This window comes from Hyperolius riggenbachi, chromosome 11 (assembly GCF_040937935.1).
Source record: "Hyperolius riggenbachi isolate aHypRig1 chromosome 11, aHypRig1.pri, whole genome shotgun sequence".
Taxonomy (NCBI): domain Eukaryota; kingdom Metazoa; phylum Chordata; class Amphibia; order Anura; family Hyperoliidae; genus Hyperolius; species Hyperolius riggenbachi.
Window position 1 is genome coordinate 81,356,763 of NC_090656.1, and position 22,761 is coordinate 81,379,523.

At 40.9% G+C, this 22,761-nt stretch overlaps 1 protein-coding gene across 1 annotated transcript in view; it reads left to right on the forward strand.

The window, feature by feature from the left end:
- LOC137539076 (ZP domain-containing protein-like) overlaps window positions 1-22,761 on the forward strand; it is a 50,435-nt gene that overhangs the window by 22,328 nt on the left and 5,346 nt on the right. Inside the window, exons 5-10 of the mRNA XM_068261549.1 lie at window positions 1,699-1,840; window positions 4,836-4,994; window positions 11,581-11,633; window positions 16,062-16,237; window positions 18,111-18,502; window positions 21,691-21,787. Of these exons, the coding sequence (XP_068117650.1) occupies window positions 1,699-1,840; window positions 4,836-4,994; window positions 11,581-11,633; window positions 16,062-16,237; window positions 18,111-18,502; window positions 21,691-21,787 (1,019 nt within the window). The remainder of the gene's footprint in view (window positions 1-1,698; window positions 1,841-4,835; window positions 4,995-11,580; window positions 11,634-16,061; window positions 16,238-18,110; window positions 18,503-21,690; window positions 21,788-22,761) is intronic.

The following is a 22,761-nucleotide window of genomic DNA, read 5'->3' on the forward strand; positions in this document are numbered from 1 at the left end:
GGGTGGTATAATATCAATTACTTGGAGGGTGGGAGGGCTAATATCAATTACCTGGAGGGTGGGTGGGCTAATATCAATTACCTGGAGGGTGGGTGGTATAATATCAATTACTTGGAGGGTGGGTGGGCTAATATCAATTACCTGGAGGGTGGGTGGTATAATATTAATTACCTGGAGGGTGGTAGGGCTAATATCAATTACCTGGAGGGTGGGTGGTATAATATCAATTACTTGGAGGGTGGGAGGGCTAATATCAATTACATGGAGGGTGGGTGGGCTAATATCAATTACCTGGATGGTGGGTGGTATAATATTAATTACCTGGAGGGTGGGAGGGCAAATATCAATTACCTGGAGGATGGGTGGTATAATATCAATTACTTGGAGGGTGGGAGGGCTAATATCAATTACCTGGAGGGTGGGTGGGCTAATATCAATTACCTGGAGGGTGTGTGGTATAATATCAATTACTTGGAGGGTGGGTGGGCTAATATCAATTACCTGGAGGGTGGGTGGTATAATATCAATTACCTGGAGGGTGGGAGGGCTAATATAAATTACCTGGAGGGTGGGTGGTATAATATCAATTACCTGGAGGGTTAATATCAATTACCTGGAGGGTGGGTGGTATAATATTAATTACTTGGAGGGTGGGTGGGCTAATATCAATTGCCTGGAGGGTGGGTGGTATAATATCAATTACCTGGAGGGTGGGAGGGCTAATATCAATTACCTGGAGGGAGGGAGGGTGGGCTAATATCAATTACCTGGAGGGAGGGAGGGTGGGCTAATATCAATTACCTGAAGGGTGGGCTAATATCAATTTCCTGAAGGGTGGGTGCTCGGGCTAATATTAATTACCTGGAGGGTGGGTGTTTGGGTGGGCTAATATCAATTACCTGGAGGGTGGTTGTTTGGGTGGGCTAATATCAATTATATTGCAAAACGAAAACGGTGTGTGCATCAAACACCAAGTGAACCCTTATATACCTGGCTTTGCCGATAAGGCCTAATTAGCTTATTCATGAGACACTGTTCAAGCAAATCTGCATTCGCTTTTGCATGCCAGGATATGCAGGGTTTTGCCTACGAACTCACCGCAAAATGTTTGCCCTGCGGGGGATTAGTTCACGCAGCAATTAGCACTTATCCAGGATTGCCACGTGGAGGCCCTCCCAGGACCCAGGAAAAGGGGGGCCAACAGGGCACTCCAAGCACACTCACTGTTTAGAGACTCTGCACGTGCCCTCCTGGGGGGGAGGTTAAGAAGTGCGGGGCGGCCCCCCCAAGCGCTGCCACAGCCAGGGAGGGCCGCCCGCACCCACCTCCCAAAGGATAGGACCTACCTTATTTCAAGCATGATTTGTAGTCACGCCCCTGGACTCAAGCATGGGAATGGGGCTTGTGGCTTGGGTTTTACAGGCAGTACATTGGCATTTTAATGGTATTTACGCAATGGACATATATTACAAATAGCGCAACTTGCATTGTCTACGTGCATGTTGCTAGGCTAATACAGATTACGTCAGTTTAATAGATAATGGTAAAGTTGCCTTACCCATAGGGATTTTTCCGCCATTTTGTGTATACCCCATAGTGTGAACATGGCCTAAGAATTCTTATTAGTTCTGGACCACCTCTCCATTTTTTCCTGTTTCTGTTGCCCTGATCTTGATAATTATGACTCTGTTTTTACAGTTGCTGAGGCAGTGCCATCATGTCATCCTGGAGACTACATACCAGCGTTTCTGCCACCAACCCCTCGCCAAGGGGAGACGCTGCAGGCTAAAGCTGGAACTAAATTTCAGATCAGTCTCAAAGCATATGCACAATATGACAGGTATGAGACCATAAAGTACAAAGTATTTTTTTAATCATCTTTATGTGTGTTGTCAACTATATTTAATTATCTAGTGTTTCTAATTTTTACAGCATTCTTCACATGGGTGATCAGGATAAATTTGTACGCTGAGGCCAATAGAATATCAATACAGTGATGTTACTGATACTGTACTATTATACTTGTGTTTATTGGGGTGTATTTGCTGTCCCTAAATGTTGCCTTTCTCTTTCCTAACACTTGAGTACATTTAATAATGGCATGGATAAATGTGGGCACCGGGTTAAGCCAAAAGACGGCCCATCCTGTTCCCTGTTCCAACTATACTTCTGCCCTTGCAATAATATATTCCCGTATTGACTACCTAAATATGTATCTCCTACGTAATTTGGTCTCCAGGGATTGCTGGCATCCAAATTTGTCAGTGAATGCTGCTCCCATAACATAAAATCATTCCTGATGCTTAAAACTACCCCCCCCCCCATACACACACGTTATTTCATATCTAATGTCCTTCCTTATGACAAACTCTAAATTCTAAACCCTAAATGATGCATCCTAAGCTTCCGCAAACAGTGCCTAAACTAGACTGAAACTCATCTTGCACCATCTTAGTTTCCATAAGTGTATTTCTACTTACTGCAGGGCTTTCCTCTGGATCAATTCAATACAATTGGGATGTTTGTGAAATTAAATTTGATGGGCATGTGTATTTCTGTTTCTTTTAGTCTGTAAAGTCTGTAAATCTATTGCCCAGATTTTAAGAGTTGTCAGTAGGTGACAGAATGTTGTCACATATCATATCAGACCTTAAAGGAGCCTTATCAATTAACATGTTTTTTTCAATTGAGATAGGTATTGTTTGGGAAGTGCTGCTAAGTACTGGTGTATACATTTCAATGCTTATCTGTTCGTTTACTGGTATCAAAGTCCTTTCACACTTCACTGATGGCAAGTCTGGCCAAATCTGACAGACCTATGAACCATGAGGCGAGGGGGAATCCCTCACACTATCTGTTAAACCTGTGTGTGAGAAAGATCTTACTGGTAGCTGTCTGTCTCTGAATGAGCTGTCTGCAGAGAGCAGAGGAAATGTATCTTTTGTGCAACATAAACATTTGTAATTGTGTGTGAAACCTGACACCAGAGGCTTTTCATATAAAGTAATTCTGCAGTCTCACATGCAAAAACAGTGTAAGATTGAAACAGAGATTCGCTGCAAATGAAACATTCCAAATCTACACAATGAATTAAAGCTTCTTCCTCTGATATTTAACATGAAAAGTAGGAAAATGTTTACACAGCTACTTAGACATTATTTGTACATTGTCATGTTAGAACCCTTGGTTTGATAGTGTTCCTTTAACCATTTCAGCCCGCGGGGATTTTTCACCTTATGCATCAGAGCAATTTTCACCTCCCATTCATTCGCTAATAACTTTATCACTTCTTAACACAATTTATTGATCTATATCTTGTTCTTTCCACCACTAATTAGGCTTTCTTTGGGTGGTACATTTTGCTAAGAATTATTTTTTTATAAATGCATTTTGACAGGATTATTAAGAAAAAAATTGAAAAACTTCATTATTTCTCAGTTTTTATCCATTATATAAAATAATCCACGCTACCATAATTAAACCTATGTATTTTATTTGCCCGTTTGTCTCGGTTATGACACCATTTAAATTTTGCCCCTATCGCAATGTATGGCACCAATATTTTATTTGGAAATAAAGGTGCATTTTTAACTTTTTGCGTCCATCACTCACTATTTACAAGCTTATAATTTTAAAAAATGTTCGTAGTATACCCCCTTCATATGCATATTTAAAAAGTTTAGACCCTTAGGTAACTATTTATGTTTATTTTTATTGTAATTTTTCTTTTTTTCATTAAACATTTTATTTGGATAATATTTTGGTGTGGGAAATTAAGTTAATTTATAATGTTATTATATGTGTAAATTGTAGTGTAAAAAATATGTAGATGTAGTTTTGCTATTTGGCCACGAGATGGCAACCTTGAGTTTATTTTTTTCTCCTTGTGCTTCTCGAACACCAGAAGCACAAGGAGAACGCAGAAAATGTTATTTGCAGGAAGACTGAAGCCTCTAGTAAGAGTGCTTTGGTTTTTCAGCTGGGGACATGGATCGGTGATCGGGAACCATGTTCCCGTTCATTGATCCCAGGGCTACCGGGGCCAGCACGGGGGCACGGGAGCATGCCGAAATGCGGCACCGCAGCAGAGCAGCCGCCTGGATGTAAGGATCACATCCGGGTGGCAGAAATGGTTAAAGGGAGTTTTAGAGAGATAAATTAATTGGCAGTCATCAGCAATGCACAAAGGCTCTCCATCTTGCAACTTGCAGGACTTAAAGAGAAACCGTGACCAAGAATTGAACTTCATCCTAATCAGTAGCTGATACCCCCTTTCCCATGAGAAATCTTTTCCTTTTCACAAGCGGATCATCAGGGGGCTCTGTATGGCTGATATTGTGGTGAAACCCCTCCCACAGTGGGATGTCAGGACCATGGTCCTGACAGTTTCCTGTCTGGGAACCTCATTGCATTGAGGGAAATAACAGTTGTTTACAGCTGGGTCCAACTGCCAAAAAAGCAAGCAGCATCTCCTTCCACTGACATCACCTGCCAGCAGTAAAAATGTCACCATGTGATAAATGTCAAAATGTAAATCAGCAAGAGGAAAGATTTTACAATGGGAAAACACTGACTAAATCAATTATACATAATTATTGTAAAAATGAAGCACTTTTTAATACATGATTTTCACTGGAGTTCCTCTTTAAAGCAAACATGAACTGAACATAAACTAATGAATTAAACAATGGGTTTGTCCTCCTACTCCTTAATATTTATTTTTTTCAGAATTACACATTTTTATTTTTTGTTTTAAAGCTAAAAAAAATAGGGCTAATGCTTTAATTGTCTAAGCTGAATGATACATTGTCTTACAATATACATTTTACTTCTAGTATACATGACTTTAAGATTAGTGGCCCCTCAGGAATATCAAAAGGAAATCTCCAGACACTGCGTTCCAACATAGCAAGCATGATGCTGGAATGGACCCCTGAAGAGAAGGATGCTGGGGAATCCTTTCCTATTTGTTTTACTGCAGAAACACAAAGCTGGTCAGTATTTTATTAGGAAACATGTATAGATTTATTTTGTGTGTATGCATGGATACGTGTGTATGTATATATGCATTTTCTCTACATAGTGATTATATTCAACATTATGAATACCTGAAATATATTTTAACGTTTCTTAAATGGTACACATAAAATATGATTTCTTTCATATTCACCACTCTGTGGTAGTGGATGGTGAACCAAAACCAAAACATTTGGCAGGCTCACATCAGCAGCTTTAGTTCAAAAATCTAATCGTTAAGAGCAGTAAAGATCAGATTACATACACTATAGACTAGGTATGTACACACCTAAAATCAGTGTCACCCAACAATCATGGCTCGATCATTAGGGCGACACTGTGGGGAGTGTGCACTATGTGGCTCAGCTATAGCTGAATAGTGTGTGTATTGCTCGATGGAGGAGGGGGCAGAGACTGTTCTTCCATGAAGCAACTGGAATCACATGCTTCAGGGAGGCAACAATTAGAGGGTAACAAGAGGCAGCTCCCCTCCCCAAATGTCCCACACCTTGCACTTCCTGTTTCCCCCTTTGTAGATGCGTAGATGCGCTTCGCTCACCTGCTCAAAGCATTCCAGCATCCTGTATCCGTGGCTACAGCTGTGCCTTACGTGACCTGTTACATGCTGATGGGTCACATGAGGCGCCACTGTAGTCAGAGAGGAAACAGTACTTCACATGTGGCTGGTGATCTCATAGGTAATCTGCTGAAAGCGGGTGAGTGATGCGGCGCTAGTGCAGCACATACCCGATGGAACCAGATGGAATTTTTGGGATCTCTCTGCTATACTGTACATGGGAGGCTTTTAGGCATGCAGATCCTGTTTGACCCACTTATTAGAAAGCCCAATATGTTTAATTGCAAAACATTGTTAGCATTATATAAAAATATATAGTTTATAATACTTTAAAAAAATCAATGTAACAAAATTTAATTTTACAAAAAATGTTTTTACTTTTACTTTAAAATTTATGATCTCATCTAGTAGGTTTTGTTTTTTCTTTTGTTTATTTTTCACTATTCAAAAAAAAGGTTTTATTAAACAGTTTAAGGAAAGGTTACAACATAACATCATCAAATCTGAATAGGTGCATGAATCAATCCAGTACATACATAGGAAGAAGATAAAAAGTAGGTTACTGTAGCATAAGATCAGTTGACATTGTTTATATGATAACCACATAACAGAAATGAAATAGCAGGAGTATCTAAGGGCATCATATATTACCCTCGGTGATATGGTGAGTATATTATATGTGGTTGCTTATAGAATGGAAGGGTAAATAAGCGGGTGTATATGGGAAATAGGAAGGTAGGGCCTTAGTTTTATAAATGGACGGGATTGTGTGATGTTGCACTAGGCTTAGGGACACCTTTGGGAGTTGTGTGATGGGTATGATCATAGTTCTACCCTTTGTTTGAAATCTTCTGAGAGTTTGAAGTGTTGCCACACTGCCCAGGTAATATTATATTTCTCAAGCTTATCGGCAGCAGCGGAAACCAACTCTTCCATATCAGCAATTGCGTCAACCCTACAGACCCACTCAGAGAGCGTGGGGGGTGTGGGGGACTTCCAGTGTAGAGGTATTAGTGCACGGGCTGCATTGATTAGATGTAGTAGGATTGATTTCTTATAGACTCTTACAGAGGTGTTGGTATCGTGAAGCAGAAGGCAAGCAGGGGTAAATGGAAGCTTATCTGTTGTAATATGTTCCAGGAGAGCATGGATCTTTTTCCAGAAGTTTGAGATGCGTGGGCACTCCCAGAAGATGTGGATAAGGGAACCTCCAGGTGCATCGCACCTCCAGCACTGATCTGGGATTGAAGGGAATATTTTATGTAATACATGTGGCGTTTTGTACCACCTTGTAAGGATTTTGTAGCCCAGTTCCTGGACATTAACGTTCAGGGAGCCTTTCTGATTAAAAAGAATGATTTGTTGCCACCTTTCATTATCAAAAGTACAGTTCAGGTCTCTTTCCCATTTACTTTGGAATGTGGTATTTCCTTCCCAACCAGCCCCAACAAGGATTTGGTATATGGAGGAAACGAGATGTCTATGTGGACCCTCACTGGAGACCAGGCTTTCAAACAGTGTAAGTGGTTTGGACCAGAGGCTTTTAATCTTAGCCGTTTTAAGGTAATGGGAGATTTGTAAGTATTGCCACCAGGTGAGTGGGGGAGAGTCGGGTGTTGTGTTGAGTTCTGCTAATGGTTTGATTTTCCCATTACCAATAAAGTCTCGGACTCTATGAGTTTGAAGTTTAGAGTGATGCATAAGAAAAGGAATCTCATTAGCTATTGTGAACTCAGGGTTATGTGTAATGTGATTTGTACGTAGGTGTGTTTCTTGGAGAAAGGCGAAATTTGCTTTCTCTCTTCTCAAGAAATCAAAAATCATGGCCCTTTTCTCCGGTGTGTTCATTCCATTAACATTTAAGGACACCATTTTCCATGTGAGGGAGTTTGATCTCGTGACCTCCATATCAGGTATATGTTTGTTAATATTCCCAAAGATCAGTGCTGGTGGGTAAAATGTTGCGGGAAGGGTTAGAGCAATGGGTAAGCTGGAAGTGGGATTTCCCTTGTCCCTCCCCAGGTGTCCCTTGCCCCAGTTCAGTGAGGCCGGGAAGTGCGTTTGGTAGAACGACCTACCAAGGGGATTCAAAGGGGGTAGAAGAGGAGGAAACAGGCAAAGGAAGAGGCAGAACATAAGAGATGAAAGGTATGTATACAGTAACCTATTTGTAGAGGAGATTATGAATCTAGGCGTCCCACGTGAGTGCAGCATGGAGTGCTGCACTCACCTAATGTGTGGGTAACCGTGTCAGTGCGACAAATAGACACACTGTTATGGGTTGTGAAAGGGTTCCGAGGTTATAGGAGCTATGCCCGTGTGTGTCATGTCTGCAAGGAGTAGAACCTGTTTCCAGGCTGTTTGTCGAGCAATTTAAAGCTAACTTAGTGACATGCTATGAATAACAATTATAAACATGCGAATAACAACATAACGATCAAATATAAGCATATATATAAAACTTCCAGGGGTAATGAACAGCATCGGAATAATCCCTCCCTCCGCCTCCCAGAGGGTGGTCGGCCTCAGGTTTAAACAACAAAGAGGCAGAGCATAGCACCAGCTACTGTCCAGCGACTTATGTCGGGAGTATAGGATATTATGTCCAGGGCACAGGCTTACGTCGTAGGGTCTTGCATTGTCTTATAATTCTACATTTCACTGCCCCCAGTTCTATTCTTGCATAACATCCCCAAATTAAAGAAAACATGTTCTGTTGCTTTTAAAGGGGTACTATCTTAAAGTAGTTGGAGATAATCTTAACTAACAATTGCATAAGTATATGCAGCAACATAGCTCCAAAAGGGTAATTCTAACTCCGAACAAACCCGCTTGACATAGCCGAGGAGAGTGCCATATTAGCTAGGGTCAGGGCCAAATAGTTACGTTCTCTTGTGTCTGGCCTGGGATTCAGCGTGTGTAGTAAGAATCTGGATCTGCGAGGGAGTCAGGATCATAGACACCAGTGAAGGGTCACCATTCTAGTCTCTGTTAGAGGTATCCGAGGTGTGGGAGGAAACTGAAGATCTCCGTTGAGTCAGCTCCGTAGCCGTGAGGAGGCCTTGAGATGGGCCTGCCGAGATGGCGTCTTTAGCATGGGCTCCATATTCTCCCGCAGAGGTTAAGTCTGGAATTGACATTTCTCCATCCCAGTTAGGAATGTCCACCGATGATATACCGAGATCGTTGCAGAAGTCATTCAGGCCAGCGGCTGATCTAAGCACCACTAAGCGATCACCGTGCAATACAGAGAGGGCAAAAGGGAATCTCCATCGATAAGCAAAACCCTTATCTCGTAGTATTTGCAGAAGAGGTTTAAGGGCGCGTCTTTTAGCAAGGGTGATCGCAGATAAATCCTGGTATAATGTAATGATGTGATCGTTAAAGCGTATCTCTTCATTATTTCTAGCCGCTTTCATGATATCTTCTTTCTGTTTGAATGATTCAAGGCAGCAGATTATATCTCTCGGTTTATCGCTTTCCAAACCTCGTGGTCTTAAAGCTCGGTGGGCCCTGACCAGTGGAAATTGTGACTCCGCGGGTAAGTCCAGTAGGTTAGCAAAGATAGATTGTAGGGCCGGGTCTATCTCATCAGAGGTTACTGATTCCGGGAGGCCTTTTATGCGGATATTACACCTCCTGCCTCGGTTGTCTAGGTCTTCCAGTTGGCGGGAGTGGGCTGCGATTCGGGCGTTTTGTCCCACCGCTAGTCTGTGTAGCATGGTGATTTGGGCCCCCTGGGTAGAGTCCGAGGCTTCTAGGGCCTGCAGCCTCCCGCCGAGAGCCGCCACGTCTTGACGTACCTCTGCTATCGCTGACTGGAAAGATGATTTAATATCCGCCGCCATCGCCTGGAGGTCTGCGAGGGTAGGAGCGATTTTCTTTGCTTTGTCTTTAGGTAGGTTAAGACCTGTGTTCGGTGGTGAGGCGGCAATAGCGTCTTTGACGGGCGCCATCTTGGGAGTCAGGGAGTCCGCGTTAGTGCTGCGTTTTGTGCGGAATATCTCAGGAATGGTGTGTCCTTGTGGAGTTTGGGACGGTGTCTGTTCTTCCCTGGCAGCTAGTTGTTTACGGGTGCTCCTCATTGCTCGGCAGAAGCCGTGGAAAGGCTCGTTTAGAATGCTTCGTGCAGACGTAAGACGGGAGCTCAGAGCTTAAGCGGCCATCTTACTCGGGATCCAAGCCACGCCCCGTTTTTTCTTTTGTTGAAGCAAATATCACTTATCCATATATGCTCCATTCATTCATGCTCCATATGTTTTTTATTGATATAATCAACTCCTTTCAATATACCATATATACTCAAGTATAAGTCTAGAAATGTATGTCTGACTCACTAAATAAAAGTATAGGGGTCGACTTATACACGAGTCACTGGCAACACTGAGTAATGTGTGTACTATAAGTGACATTCCTATTTGCAGCAATTTACCCAGTGGGAAGTGACACTTAATAAAGGAAAAACCAAAAAAACACAGGTCTGAAATCCTGGCCACAACTATTAAAAAGGAAAGGGGCAGGGGGAAGATACTAGGCTGCAGGAAGGGGAGTGAATATTTGCTGCACTTGGGTGTCTTAAAGAGATATTGGTTGCACTTAAGGGACAGTGATATTTTATGGACAAGAAAATAATAATTAAACCTTTTGATTTTGCCTGGTTAGCATCCTTATTACTCGTTTACCAGATAAAAATAAAAAACGTTTTTTTTTTTTTTTTCTACCTATATAATTTGTTTGGCTAAAAACGTTTTTTTTTTTTTCTACCCAGATAAAAATAAAGAATTGATTTTTTTATTTTATGCCTGGCAGTTGCACTTTAAAAGGGTCAAATATTGGAGTCAACTTATATACAAGGTCAACTTATTTTCAAGTATATATGTAAGTCTCTCCAAAGCCATCTAGTATCAAGTGATTCAAGCTGAATACATGTTTATACAGTACATGCATGTAAAGGTGTCTATTTCGATACAATTTTTATTGTACAATCTTACCACTTTTATGTAAAAAGTGTATTGGGATAGCAGAAAGCTCAGCACCCGACCAGGGACTTTAATAGATAGTCAGCATTACCAAGGCAATACAAATGTGGTCTCACCTGTCCCTCTGGTGTTCAGCAGCTCCAGCAAGATGTGCTCACAGTGTAGGGGAGCGAAGCGATGCTTTAGTACCATCCATAGAAAACACAGACCAGGCACTGTCCCATAACTGGTTTGTTGCATAAAAGACCTCTTCACATGGATATACATAGCCAAGGGTGAGGCAAGAGAGGCGAGGTGGGTTACAGGGAGAAGCAGGATGGAACAACAGCCATTTTATGTTACTACAAAGTTTGGTCATGTGTTTGGCCCGGACAAGCATGTGACCAAGAATTGTAGTAACATGAAATGGCTGTTCTTACATCCTGCTTCTCCCTAAACCCACCTCTCCTTTCTTGCCTCACCCTTGGCTATGTATATATCCACATGAATTGGACTTTTGTGAAATAAACCAGTAATGGTACCGTACCGGTCTGTGTCTTCTATGAATGCCACTTCTATGTAATATGAGGAACTACCAAACGTATGCATTTAAAGTATACTCAGTTTACTCTTTTACTAAATAGTTTTTGTAAAATTGTACAATAAAGATTGTATCATTGATGGGCACCTTTAAGAAACACGAATCCTTTTTTGATAGTGTGGCAGTTGCAGGGAGAGAATATACGGGGAAGTAAAACATGGTGGTGTATCCATATGTTCCACATTCCTCTGCTATGTACTGCCATGTTAGCAAATCCACATTGGGCCTTAGTGTTTTTCCTGAACTAGGTGATCAGGTGAGTATAAAAGGCCAAATTACTCAGTCCAAGCTGTCCTGCCCTTGGAACCATATGACCGGGGTAGGTTGAGCAATTACTGAAATAATAATTCTGTACTGTAAAGAGACAATTTTGTGTACTCAATTTTTTGTTTATTGATAGTGTAATTGTCCATATTATTTTTCATTAGGTACCAGTCAGAAATGCAATGTGTTATTGTACTGGTTGTCCCCACAGCTTTAGGTAAGACCATTAACTCATGACATTTTAATTTTTTATTGAGAAATTTTATTTATTTTACATGGCCGGAAAAAACAACCATAGTATAAAAACAAAAAAAGAACAATCATGCACACATTGATTGAACCAATGCTAATACAGTTACATAGTTGGAGGTAAAAGATAATAGTGATAGTATCTTAAATGTATATACAGTTCATGTAGGCAATTAGTACTATATCAGCAAGACATAGGGCTCTATTCACAAAATTTCTCATAAATGACTTAATCACCTAAATAATAAAAAATAACCTTTCAGCACATTTACTGTTTCAATAGTTTTTTTATTAAGGATTTTCAAAGGAAATACAGTCACAGTAATAATCACTCAAAGTAAGTTGTTCCTGATTAACTTCATTTCAGTATTACTTTTCTTACCTTTATTATATTTTTGCTCTTTGGGAGCTTAAGAATGTAACATAGATAAGATGAAAACAGAGGAAAACAGGTGAAAAAGCTTTGTGAATCATGGCCATAGTCACTAGTCAGCATTAGGTGATTCCAAAAAATCCTATTAGCTAGAGCATATTTGGGTATCACTGACTGTAATATTTATATCTAAATTAGGAATCATTGTTTCAAAAGAGTTCACTCATCTACACCTGAATTTATCAAATTTAGTGAGACTACAACATATCGGATAGGGTAGCTTATAAAAAGGCAGGGCCAAATTGACTAGCTTAACCCAGTCTTGCATGGAAGGAGCTCCAGAGGATTTCTGTCCCATAACAATGCATTTCCTAGCATAATGAAATAGTATCTTGGTAAGCAGTTTTTGAGAGGACGAGTAAGAGCTATCATCAAGCATACCCAACAAGCATGGTTTAACCACTTCACCACTGAGGGGTTTTACCCCTTGAGCACCAGAGCAATTTTCACCTTTCAGCGCTCCTTCCATTCATTCGTCTATAACTTTATCATTATTTATCACAATGAAAAGAACTATAGCTTGTTTTTTTTCGCCACCAATTAGACTTTCTTTAGGTGGGACATTATGCCAAGAATTATTTTATTCTAAATATGTTTTAATGGGAAAATAGGAAAAAATGTGGGAAAAAATCATTTTTCAGTTTTCGGGCATTATAGTTTTTAAATAATACATGCTACTGTAATTAAAACCCATGAAATTAATTTGCCCATTTGTCCCGGTTATAAAACCGTTTAAATTATGTCCCTATCACAATGTTTGGCGCCATTATTTTATTTGGAAATAAAGGTGCATTTTGTTTCAGTTTTGCGTCTATCCCTAATTACAAGCCCATAGTTTATAAAGTAACAGTGTTATAACCTCTTGACATAAATATTTAAAACGTTCAGTCCCTAAGGTAACTATTTATGTATCTTTTTAATTGAATTTTTTTTTTATTACAAAAAAAAATAAAAAAAAATTGGGGAGTGTGGGTGGTAATGAATTAATTTTTTGTGTAAAACTCATGTATTTTAATATGAAAAATGCTTTAGGGTGTAGTTTTACTATTTGGCCACAAGATGGCCACAGTAACTTTTTGTTTATGCGACCTGCAAGCATCGGAAGGACGCTTGCAGGAAGTGCTATGAGGCTATTTTTTTTTCACAATGATCGCGCTGCAGGTACTCACCTCGGGTGGGGGAAGCCTCCGGATCCTAATGAGGCTTCCCACGCCGTCCTCTGTCCCACGACCCACGGGGACCTCGCTGCAGCCCTCCGTACAAGATGACATCATTATTTACCTTCCCGGCTCTTGCGCAGGCGCTCTGACGGCTGTCGGCTCCGAACTACACGGAAATACCCGATCGCCGTCGGGTCTGCTCTACTGAGCAGGCGCAAGTTTCCGGCGCCTACGCAGTAGAGCGGACCCGACTGGGATCGGGTATTTCCGTGTAGTTCGGAGCGGAAAGCAGCCACAGCGCCCCCGCTGGAGCCAGCAAAGGTAAATATTGATTTTACAGTCGGGTCTGTCGCCGGCTGTTCGGAGGGCTGCAGCGAGACCCCCGTGGGACAGAGGACGGCGTGGGAAGCCTCATTAGGATCCGGAGGCTTCCCCCACCCGAGGTGAGTACCCCCCAGGGGATGTTTTTGAGGTTACAGAGTCTCTTTAAAGTGGTCTAACACCCAGCATTTCAACTTTGCTTTAAAAGATTGCTTACAGCTTATAAACTTATGTCAGATTTTTTTTTTAGCAGAAATTCACTGAATAGATTAAACATGACATTTTAGTGCTGCATTTAGCTAGAAATGCTTCTCGTGCTTGCTTGTTTAGTTACAAATGTATCTATCTACAATGTAACAAACAAACACTGCTCTGAGAGAACAAAGAGGGCTTCCCCGGCAGGCTTTTCAAAGGTCTATTTGTATATCAAATAAAGATACATTTTGTAACTACAGATAAGAACGGATGCGGATTCCTAGTTAAATCCAACACTAAAATGTCATGTTAAACCCATTCAGTGAATTTCTGCTTAAAAAAAAATCTGGCATAATAGTTTGTAAGCTGTAAGCAATCTTTTAAAGCAAAGTTGTAATGCTGGGTGTTAAACCGCTTTAAGCTAGTTCCAAGGTGTAGAGACCAAGGACCTGACACTCAGCTTAGGGAACTGTGTTACCATCTGTGTTATAATTCAGACTAGTTCCAGTGTGCTGAGACCACGGACCTCGCACCCAGTCTAGGGAACTGTATTATCATCTGTGTATACTCCAGACTAGTTCCGGGGTGCTGAGACTAAGGACCTCGCACCCATAATAGGCATTGTTTGTTACACGTTATGACTTATAGCCTCCGACTACTCCTCTGTCTTCTGATTCGGTACCTCGCATATCTGATATTCCGTTGCCAGACCCTGCTTGCCTTGGATACCGAATCAGCCTTCTGTCTTTGTACTTTACCTGTCAGTGTGTTGCCGACCAGGCGAGGCTGACCTTGAGAGCCATCTCTCCTGTTAATGGTGGCCACTAATGATCCAATATTTTTCATCCAATCTTACCAAATCTATGTAGTATAAGGGTAAATTGAGTGAATATACTGAATGGATACTTCAGGCAGTTACCTTATATTACATAGAAATGGTAAGATTGGATGAAAAAGATTGGATCATTAGTGGCCACCTTAAGAGATAGTCTCCAGACCAGACAGTGACATCCACCGTCAGGTGTCACTCACTCTCTGGCCTTCCCTATCCTCAGCCTGACTCCTCCCCTTGAGGAGCCTCAGGCTGCTGGAAGGTTCCTGTGTTTTCAGAGCAGTGTCTCTTTACTGTCAATTATCACCTGCTCAGCAGGTGCGTTACTCAAAGTATTACTGTTACACCAAACACTCACATACCTATAGGTGTCCAGAGGTTAGCAATATATCTGTATTATCGGTGATTCTGCAGATCATCAATAATCAGGTATATATCTGCATTCTTGGTGATACTGCAGATCACCAATAATCAGATTCTCTCTGCGGGCTGACACCAACCGTTACACAAATCAGATTTTTTCAATACTGCCAGAATAAAATCACATTTGAAGGTGTCAAATGCATCTAGCAAAAAAAATCGAACTGGAATTTTAATGGGCATTGTAAAGGTTGGCATAGAGACTACGAATATTTGTGGCCGTAGATTGACCGGGTATGAAACCGGTTTGATCTGGTGAATAAGGTTACAATCACGTCATATAAGGTGATAAGAACTCTGAAGAAGATGTCGGCATTGCAGCACCACCGGTGGATGAAGAGGAGGAGCCAATCCAGCCACCCAGAGCAAGTAAATATAAAGAAGCTCACTGCGCCACTATGTACAGCTGCATTAGGCAGCTGAATGACATATGCAGTTTGAAGATTCTCTGGCCCCCATCATCTGTTTCAAGGTAATGCGTGCAAAGTGGCTATTAGGTTTAACAAAAGAAGTAGGTAAGTATGAAAGCCCCCTGCCACTCTGCACACGCTGGGGAAGGCACCCTTCCCAGTGTGAGGGTGTGGGATGAATACTCAGTTCTTCTCATCTGGCAAAAGCTTCACAGCTGTTTTAATCTTTTCAAAGCCACATGGAGCTTGCATTACTTATGGAAAATAAATATTATATGTCTTGTTTGGGCGTACGTATGTATGTGTTGCTGGTGAGTTAAGCGCAGGGTAAGCTAAATGATGGCTTTCCCTGCTGCCACAAACCCCCCCCCCCCCGGCAGCGTAAAATACTATTTCTTCCCCTGAGTTGCGACAACTCAGAGGGAGATGTAATTCGGGGTCCGGCAACCGCTGCTAGGGGGCACCTGGTTAAACCACCTGCTTCGTTGTTTGGCACTAAAACAGTTATTTTAGCTGGCAGCTAGAAGCTTTGATTTACTAGATTTCCTCCCTGGGTCACCTGACATGTCTACTCAAACATTGCATCCTCTCTTATAAATAATTTCTGCATTTTCCATTCTTCAAGGAAACACCACGTTAATGTGTAATGAAAACACCATGACTTTGATAATAGAGAAGACTCGGAACACTGAACTGTATGAAGGACACATGCACCTGATTGACCCTGACTGTCTTATCTCTTCCAATGATACCCATTTAATTGCAAGTGTTGAATACAGCTCTTGTGGTACTGAGATTGAGGTAATGTTAAAGCACAACCAACCATATGAAACACTTCTTATGTAGAATTTTTTGCTGGCTTTTGCCAACTTTAATTTTGATGGACATTTTAATGTTTTATGACCTAATTCTTCTAGAGACTTCTAACTATTACTATTTACACAGAGGTTTGTCCCATATCAGTTGATGAGTTCTCAGTAGAAGTAGTTTATCCAATGGCACAGACCTCACATCATTGTGCATGACAATGCATAGAAAAAAAAAAAAAAAAGAAACAGCAGCCTGTTTGCAGAATGCCAATATGTTTTTGTGTTGAGATGTTCTAGTTCTGGATGCTGCCTGTCGAATGGCTGAATTTGGTTACATAAGTCTGAAGGCATCATATGGCTCAATGACTGTGTACCAAAAGTTTGCTTTTTTAAAACAGAAAGAATTTGTGATAATTTAGGTTGGAGTGAGCTTGAGATGTCTCCCAGTGCATCACTGCTGAATATATGCAAATTGACAGTGTAGCATAATATTCCACTTTCTTATTCAGTTAGAGACTCGAGTTGACATCTTAAATAAAAGCAATTAGTATAGAACTGTGAACTCAACACCTGTTGTCCTCATATTTTCATCTTCTTTTTTGTTACATTTTAAATAGGTAAGGAGTCAAAACTGACTCCTTTACCTATGTAAATTGCTGGAATCTGGGGTATCCTTAGTAAAGGAGGCTCCCAGGTGCCAAAAACAGCTTGCCGACACCGGCGATAGGTCTTTTCGCCTGCTCAGAGCAGGTGAAAAGTTAACATCAATGTTTGGTGGGAAGCATCGCTTCCCGGGAGGTAAAAATGCAATTGCATAGGGGGCTAGGAACTCACTGGGCGATTATATTGCCCAAACGAGTTCTTTTCTGCCCCGGGGGTGTTAAATGCAATTGCATTAGGCGACCTTACTGACGCCTAATTTAAGAACTCACCAGCACTTATCGCTGGTGAGTTTGGTAATTGCTTAGGGCCCCATGTGTCAGCTGTCCATGAAGACAGACCATCAGAATCCATCTGCAATGTCAATAATGGTGAATTTGATATTTTACACTGCCTGATAAGTTGGTCAAAGTGGATAGGTGCTAACAAGTTTGATTACAAAGAACTTAGGCTACTTCCTCATATTCAACACTCAGGCTCAGGCTTTTACAACCCACTATTATTTTTTGATAAAACAAGTTTCAGTTTCATTTCGTAATTCCTATCACTTTGATTCTTGAGGCCCAATCGCTTAAAGGGAACCCGAGGTGAGAAGGATATGGAGGCTGCCATATTTATTTCCTTTTAAACAATGCCAGTTGCTGGTAGTCCTCCTTATCTTGTGTTTCTAATATTTTTAGCCATCGAAATCTGAACAAGCACACAGAAGATCAGGTATTCTGACTAAGCTGACTCAGGTTTTACTGGATTAGCCATGTGCTTGTTCCAGGGTTTTGACTCAGAAACTACTTATGCCAGAAGATCAACAGGGCTGCCAGGCAACTGGCATTATTTACCAGGAAATAAATATGGCAGCCTCCATATCCCTCTCGCCTCAGGTTCCCCTAAATTGAACCTGAAGTGAAGAAACTCATTTTAGGTGGTTAGATGCATACCTAATTAGAGGCAAGGCCCTGGATACCATAGACCCTTCCTTCTATTTTTCACAGTACAAGTCTCTATTAAATTATATTGTTACTTTGATCATGCTGTTTTTCAAACACATTGCTTTACTAAGAACATTGGCAACAAGCTGAGTATTTGCCAGGCAGACCAATGAAATATTGTGGCAACTTTAATCAATTCAGAAATTGGTCACACTCAGATAGAAACATGATCATTGATACATGCAATGAATCCACTATTTTATTTGCATATTTCCCCAGGAAACTGATGAAGATATTGTATTTTTGAACCGCATCACTTCATTCGATGGTCATTCTGCCATCACACGGAAGAACCAGATAGTCATTCCTATGAACTGCTCCTTCCCTAAAAAGAGCCGTATTTCTACTTCCTTCCATGCTCACAGGGCTGATTATGAATTCATAGAGGCGGGATTTGGTCATTTCAACTACACATTCCAGTTCTACACAGATGACCAGTTTGTGGAGGAGCTTAGCCAATATCCTTTAGAAGTATCTCTGAGGGATCCACTGTACTTGGGAATCCAGGTGTCATCATCCATACCCAACGTTGAGCTGTTTGTGGAATCCTGCAGGGCCACTCCACATGACAATCCCAATGATCCGGTCTTCTATGACATCATACAGAATGGGTATGGCTATAAATCTCTTAATTTCTGTAATAGATAGATTGATAACATTATCATATTTGTTACAATCATGTTTTTTAGAATCATGTTAAAGAGTACATGTAATCTTACTTACTTCAGTAGGAGGAAGCCTCTGAATGGTTTAGAGGCATCCCTGGTCTCCCTATGCCCCTCCTGTGCTGCACTAGGACCCTCTAAACCAGGGCTCGTCAACCCTGTCCTTAATGCTGGATACACACGGTGCGTTCCCGCACTCGATGTGCCGATCGATTATTTCCAAGCATTTCTGAGCGCATTTCGATGATTGTTAGGTCGATTCTCATGTAAAGTATGCCAAATCGACCTAACGATCCATCTAAACGCGAATCGGACATGTCGGAAATAATCGAGCGGCCGCAAATTGATGGGAATCAAGCGGCGCATTGAGTGCAGGAACGCACTGTGTGTATCCAGCATAAGTAACACTAAAGGTGGCCATACATGGTACAATTTTTCAACTAGATAATTTAGTTCGATTATTCCGTTAGATCGAATATAAAGATTTTTCCAGCATGTCCAATCATTTTTCCCGAAAAAACGGGATAATCGTTCGAATTTCTTGATCGAAAAAACATTTTTTTTCAACTTTCATTTAATTCGATCATTTAGATCGAATAAACGGGAAAATGCAAAGTTTTTATTGTACCGTGTATGGCCATTATAACAGTGAATGTTTTGTGGAAATCTTTAGAGGGAGTTAATCAGCTCTGTGCTGATACACTAATTACCTCACCTGTGAATGTTTGTGGTTTTCTGCAAAACAAGCACTGCTGGTGGTATTTGAGGACAGGGTTGGGATGCCCTGGTCTAAACAGAAAGGCAGCGTTTAAGACACTTTTATAACATGGTTCCCATCCCAGTTTAAAAATATATTTATAGATGTCCTTTAAAATCTAATCATGTGGTGCATCCCTTTTAGATCACCTTACCTTCTTATGCTACCAGTTTACACTGGCTTAGCTCAGGTTCTCTGTTTTTTTTTTTTTTAAACTTTTTTATTTCCATGAAAAGTCAGAGGAAATAGATTTTTACATAGAAAAGTATCCAAGAATATATATACTCCAACATATACATATTAGAACATATTTTTAAGCAGCTATAAACATAGATATGCATCAGTTTGAGAGATAAATCTGACATTTCCATGGGTTTTACCCCTTATATATATCTATATGCTACATTGCAAGAGAAAAATGTATATACAGGTATAAGCAAAAAAGAAAAACTTTACATATGGATATAGAAACCCCCCTCAACCTTACCCACCCACCCCTCCCCCCAAAAAGAAAAACACACAGCCCCAGACCCCCCCTAATAATTCCGGTCATATCGGAATCAGGAGGGTCTAGGACTGCCCATCGCAGCCATCTCACTCTCATTGCATAAGGTAGATGTAGTAATTCCAGGTCTAGATAATTATGGATATCCATAGGACGAGAGCTGATAAAGATACTATCACTGTATATGTCTTCTGATAAGCTACTCGGTTAAGTCTGAGTCATACGTCGTCATCACTGATTTCCAGGGGTCCCAGAGAACTCGCAATCTTCCCCCTCAGGTACCATGTGGTGTAAGTAAATGGTCTCATTTTTTGCTTTATTTCTGCTTTAGGAGCAAATTGTATGATAAATGGTCTCCAGAGCCTAAAGAACTTTTTTGTGTTAACCTTTTTGGCTTGTTCTGCATTGAATTTAGCTATATATAGCAGCTTACGCATTAACTCCAGTACCTGTTTCTGAGAGGGAATTTCCGAGTGTATCCATCAGTTAAAGCGGAATATAACCCTGCATTTCAACTTTGCTCTAAAACATTATTTACAGCATATTATATGCAAAAAGCATTTTTTTTTTAGTAGACCAGCATTGGAAGGGTTAAACACAGAGGTTTTAAGTTCCGTGCAGACGTTCAGATAGTTACATTCTATTTAGTTAGATGTATCTATTGATAAACAGTTACACACTCTTTGGCTGTCCTCCAAGCTCCTTCTCAGTGAGAGGGATGAGTCACAATAAACACTTAAAAGATACATATTTGTAAACAAAAAGTATCTAACTAAAGTTCGGATGCGTCTGCAAAAATCTCCAGGGACTTTAAAGCCCTGTGTAATCCTTCCAATGCTGGTCTAGTAAAAAAAAAAAAATGCTGGTTGCATATAATATACTGTAAATAATGTTTTAGAGCAAAGTTGAAATGCAGGGTTATATTCCGCTTTAAGGATGCACTTTTTTGCCGCTAAAAGAAATAGATGTTCTAAAGGTTTTAGAGGAGTTAGTTTCAGTGAGGGCTGTTGAGGAGGTTCTCCGCTTTTAATGATTCCTTAATTTGACTGCAGAGCAGTTGAATTGCTTCAGCTGAAAGTCCCTCAGTTTTCTGCTATTCTTCAGAAGCTCCAACAATCTTCAGCCACACTCCTGTGTCACAGAGACAGCCCTGAATGAACATATTTTTACTGAGCAAGTGTGAGTACTAGAACCACACATTCCCAGGAAAAGGAAACACTGATGCACAGAGGAAAGAAGGTGTGCATGAGCACAGCTCATTCACTCCTCTCAGTTGGCATGGGTGGTTAACGAACACCTGCTCAGGAAAAGAGATTGAGGACTTCCTGTTAAATGGATGACAAGAATCATGAAGAATAAGCAATGCTGGAGCAAACTGTGAGCACAGAAAGGTAAATTAATCCAATAAGGAGCCAGCACCATAGCAATATAATTGGACTGCCACTTCAGGTTTGCTTTAATGACCAAATCCAGGGGAAAAAGGATTTAATTTTGTTTATTGTGGTAGAGGGCTTAGAGCCTCTTTTGGATAGTTAAAGGGAACATTGAAGAGAGAGGAATATGGAGGCAAATATTTCTACGAGTGACATGGACAGCAAGACATAAAATATTTTTGTAGAGTGAAGGAAACCATTGGTTTCTATTACTAAGCCTCTTTTCCTCTACCAGTAGGCCACTAGATTTCATGTTAAAGCCACAAAGCTCCACAAGGACCCCAAGGACAGGAAGTGAGGAACAGTTTCTCTAACAGAAACACACTGATCAATAAAACAACCGTACATTTCTGTAACCCCATTCTGTGCTATACAAAGCTATAATCTTATTTTCTTATTCCTGAAATGTTCCATGAATTGCTGGTATGTTTACATGCAGGTGTATACTGGATGACACTGTGATCTCCTACCCAAAGGCAGACACACAGTTCCACATTACCATGGAGTCTTTTGCTTTTATTGGATACCATGAAGAGGTAAGTTCTACAAACAGCATGCGGGAGCTTTTTCACATAGTCTGGAATAAAGAAAATTGTGAAAGGGGGCGAGTTTTAATGCTTGTAGAAACCAAACCATTTTCATATTTCATAAGATAGCTTCTGATCTGCTGTTACAAGTTAGTTACTTTTTGGAATGTGATCTTTAAGAGCTCACTTTACTTGGTGACCATTTTGAAGGTATTCCACTACTGTTCTGAAGGGTATGTGTCCTTGCATCACCATGAAAGGGGTCTGTTTGTCTACTTCCCCCTTCCCAAGCAGGCAGAGAACTGGCGATTCAATGGACAGGTAGAGCGGCTCAATGCTTCATACGAATCATTGCAAGCAGGCAGAGAACCAGCGACTGAATGGACGGGGAGAGCGACTCAATGCTTCATACGAATCATTGCTAGCAGGCAGAGAACCGGCGACTGAATGGACGGGGAGAGAGCGACTGAGAGCTTCCTCCCGGAATACCTGCAGGGCACAGGGATAGTGCGGGGACCTTTCTCTAGTATCTTCGCCGGAGGAATAGAGGTTAGGTGGCGTGAGCTTTCTCTGGGATATGGCAGTTGGGGGACAAGTAAAAAAAAAAAAGGCTATACCATCTGTTATTTACAACATCTGACCAGGCCACCCCTATGAAGGCATTACAGTTACAGACGTCCGTCAGCGCAAGTGTGGGCACTGATGTATATAGCATACAGTGACAGTTGAATGTTTAAAGGACCATACTAGAAATTAAAATAAATGATACAGGGAATCTTCTGTAGGCTTGGTGTAACTACTGTGGGGGTGTTAAAAACTGAATGTTTCACGATAGTGGTCCTTTAATTTTGCAAATAAAGTCTTGTAATATGTGATATAGTGTTATTTTATATATTTCCGCCATACATTATACAACGGACACAATTTAAACATAATAAGTGGGACAAATGGGCAAATAAAATGTGTGGATTTTATGTATTGAT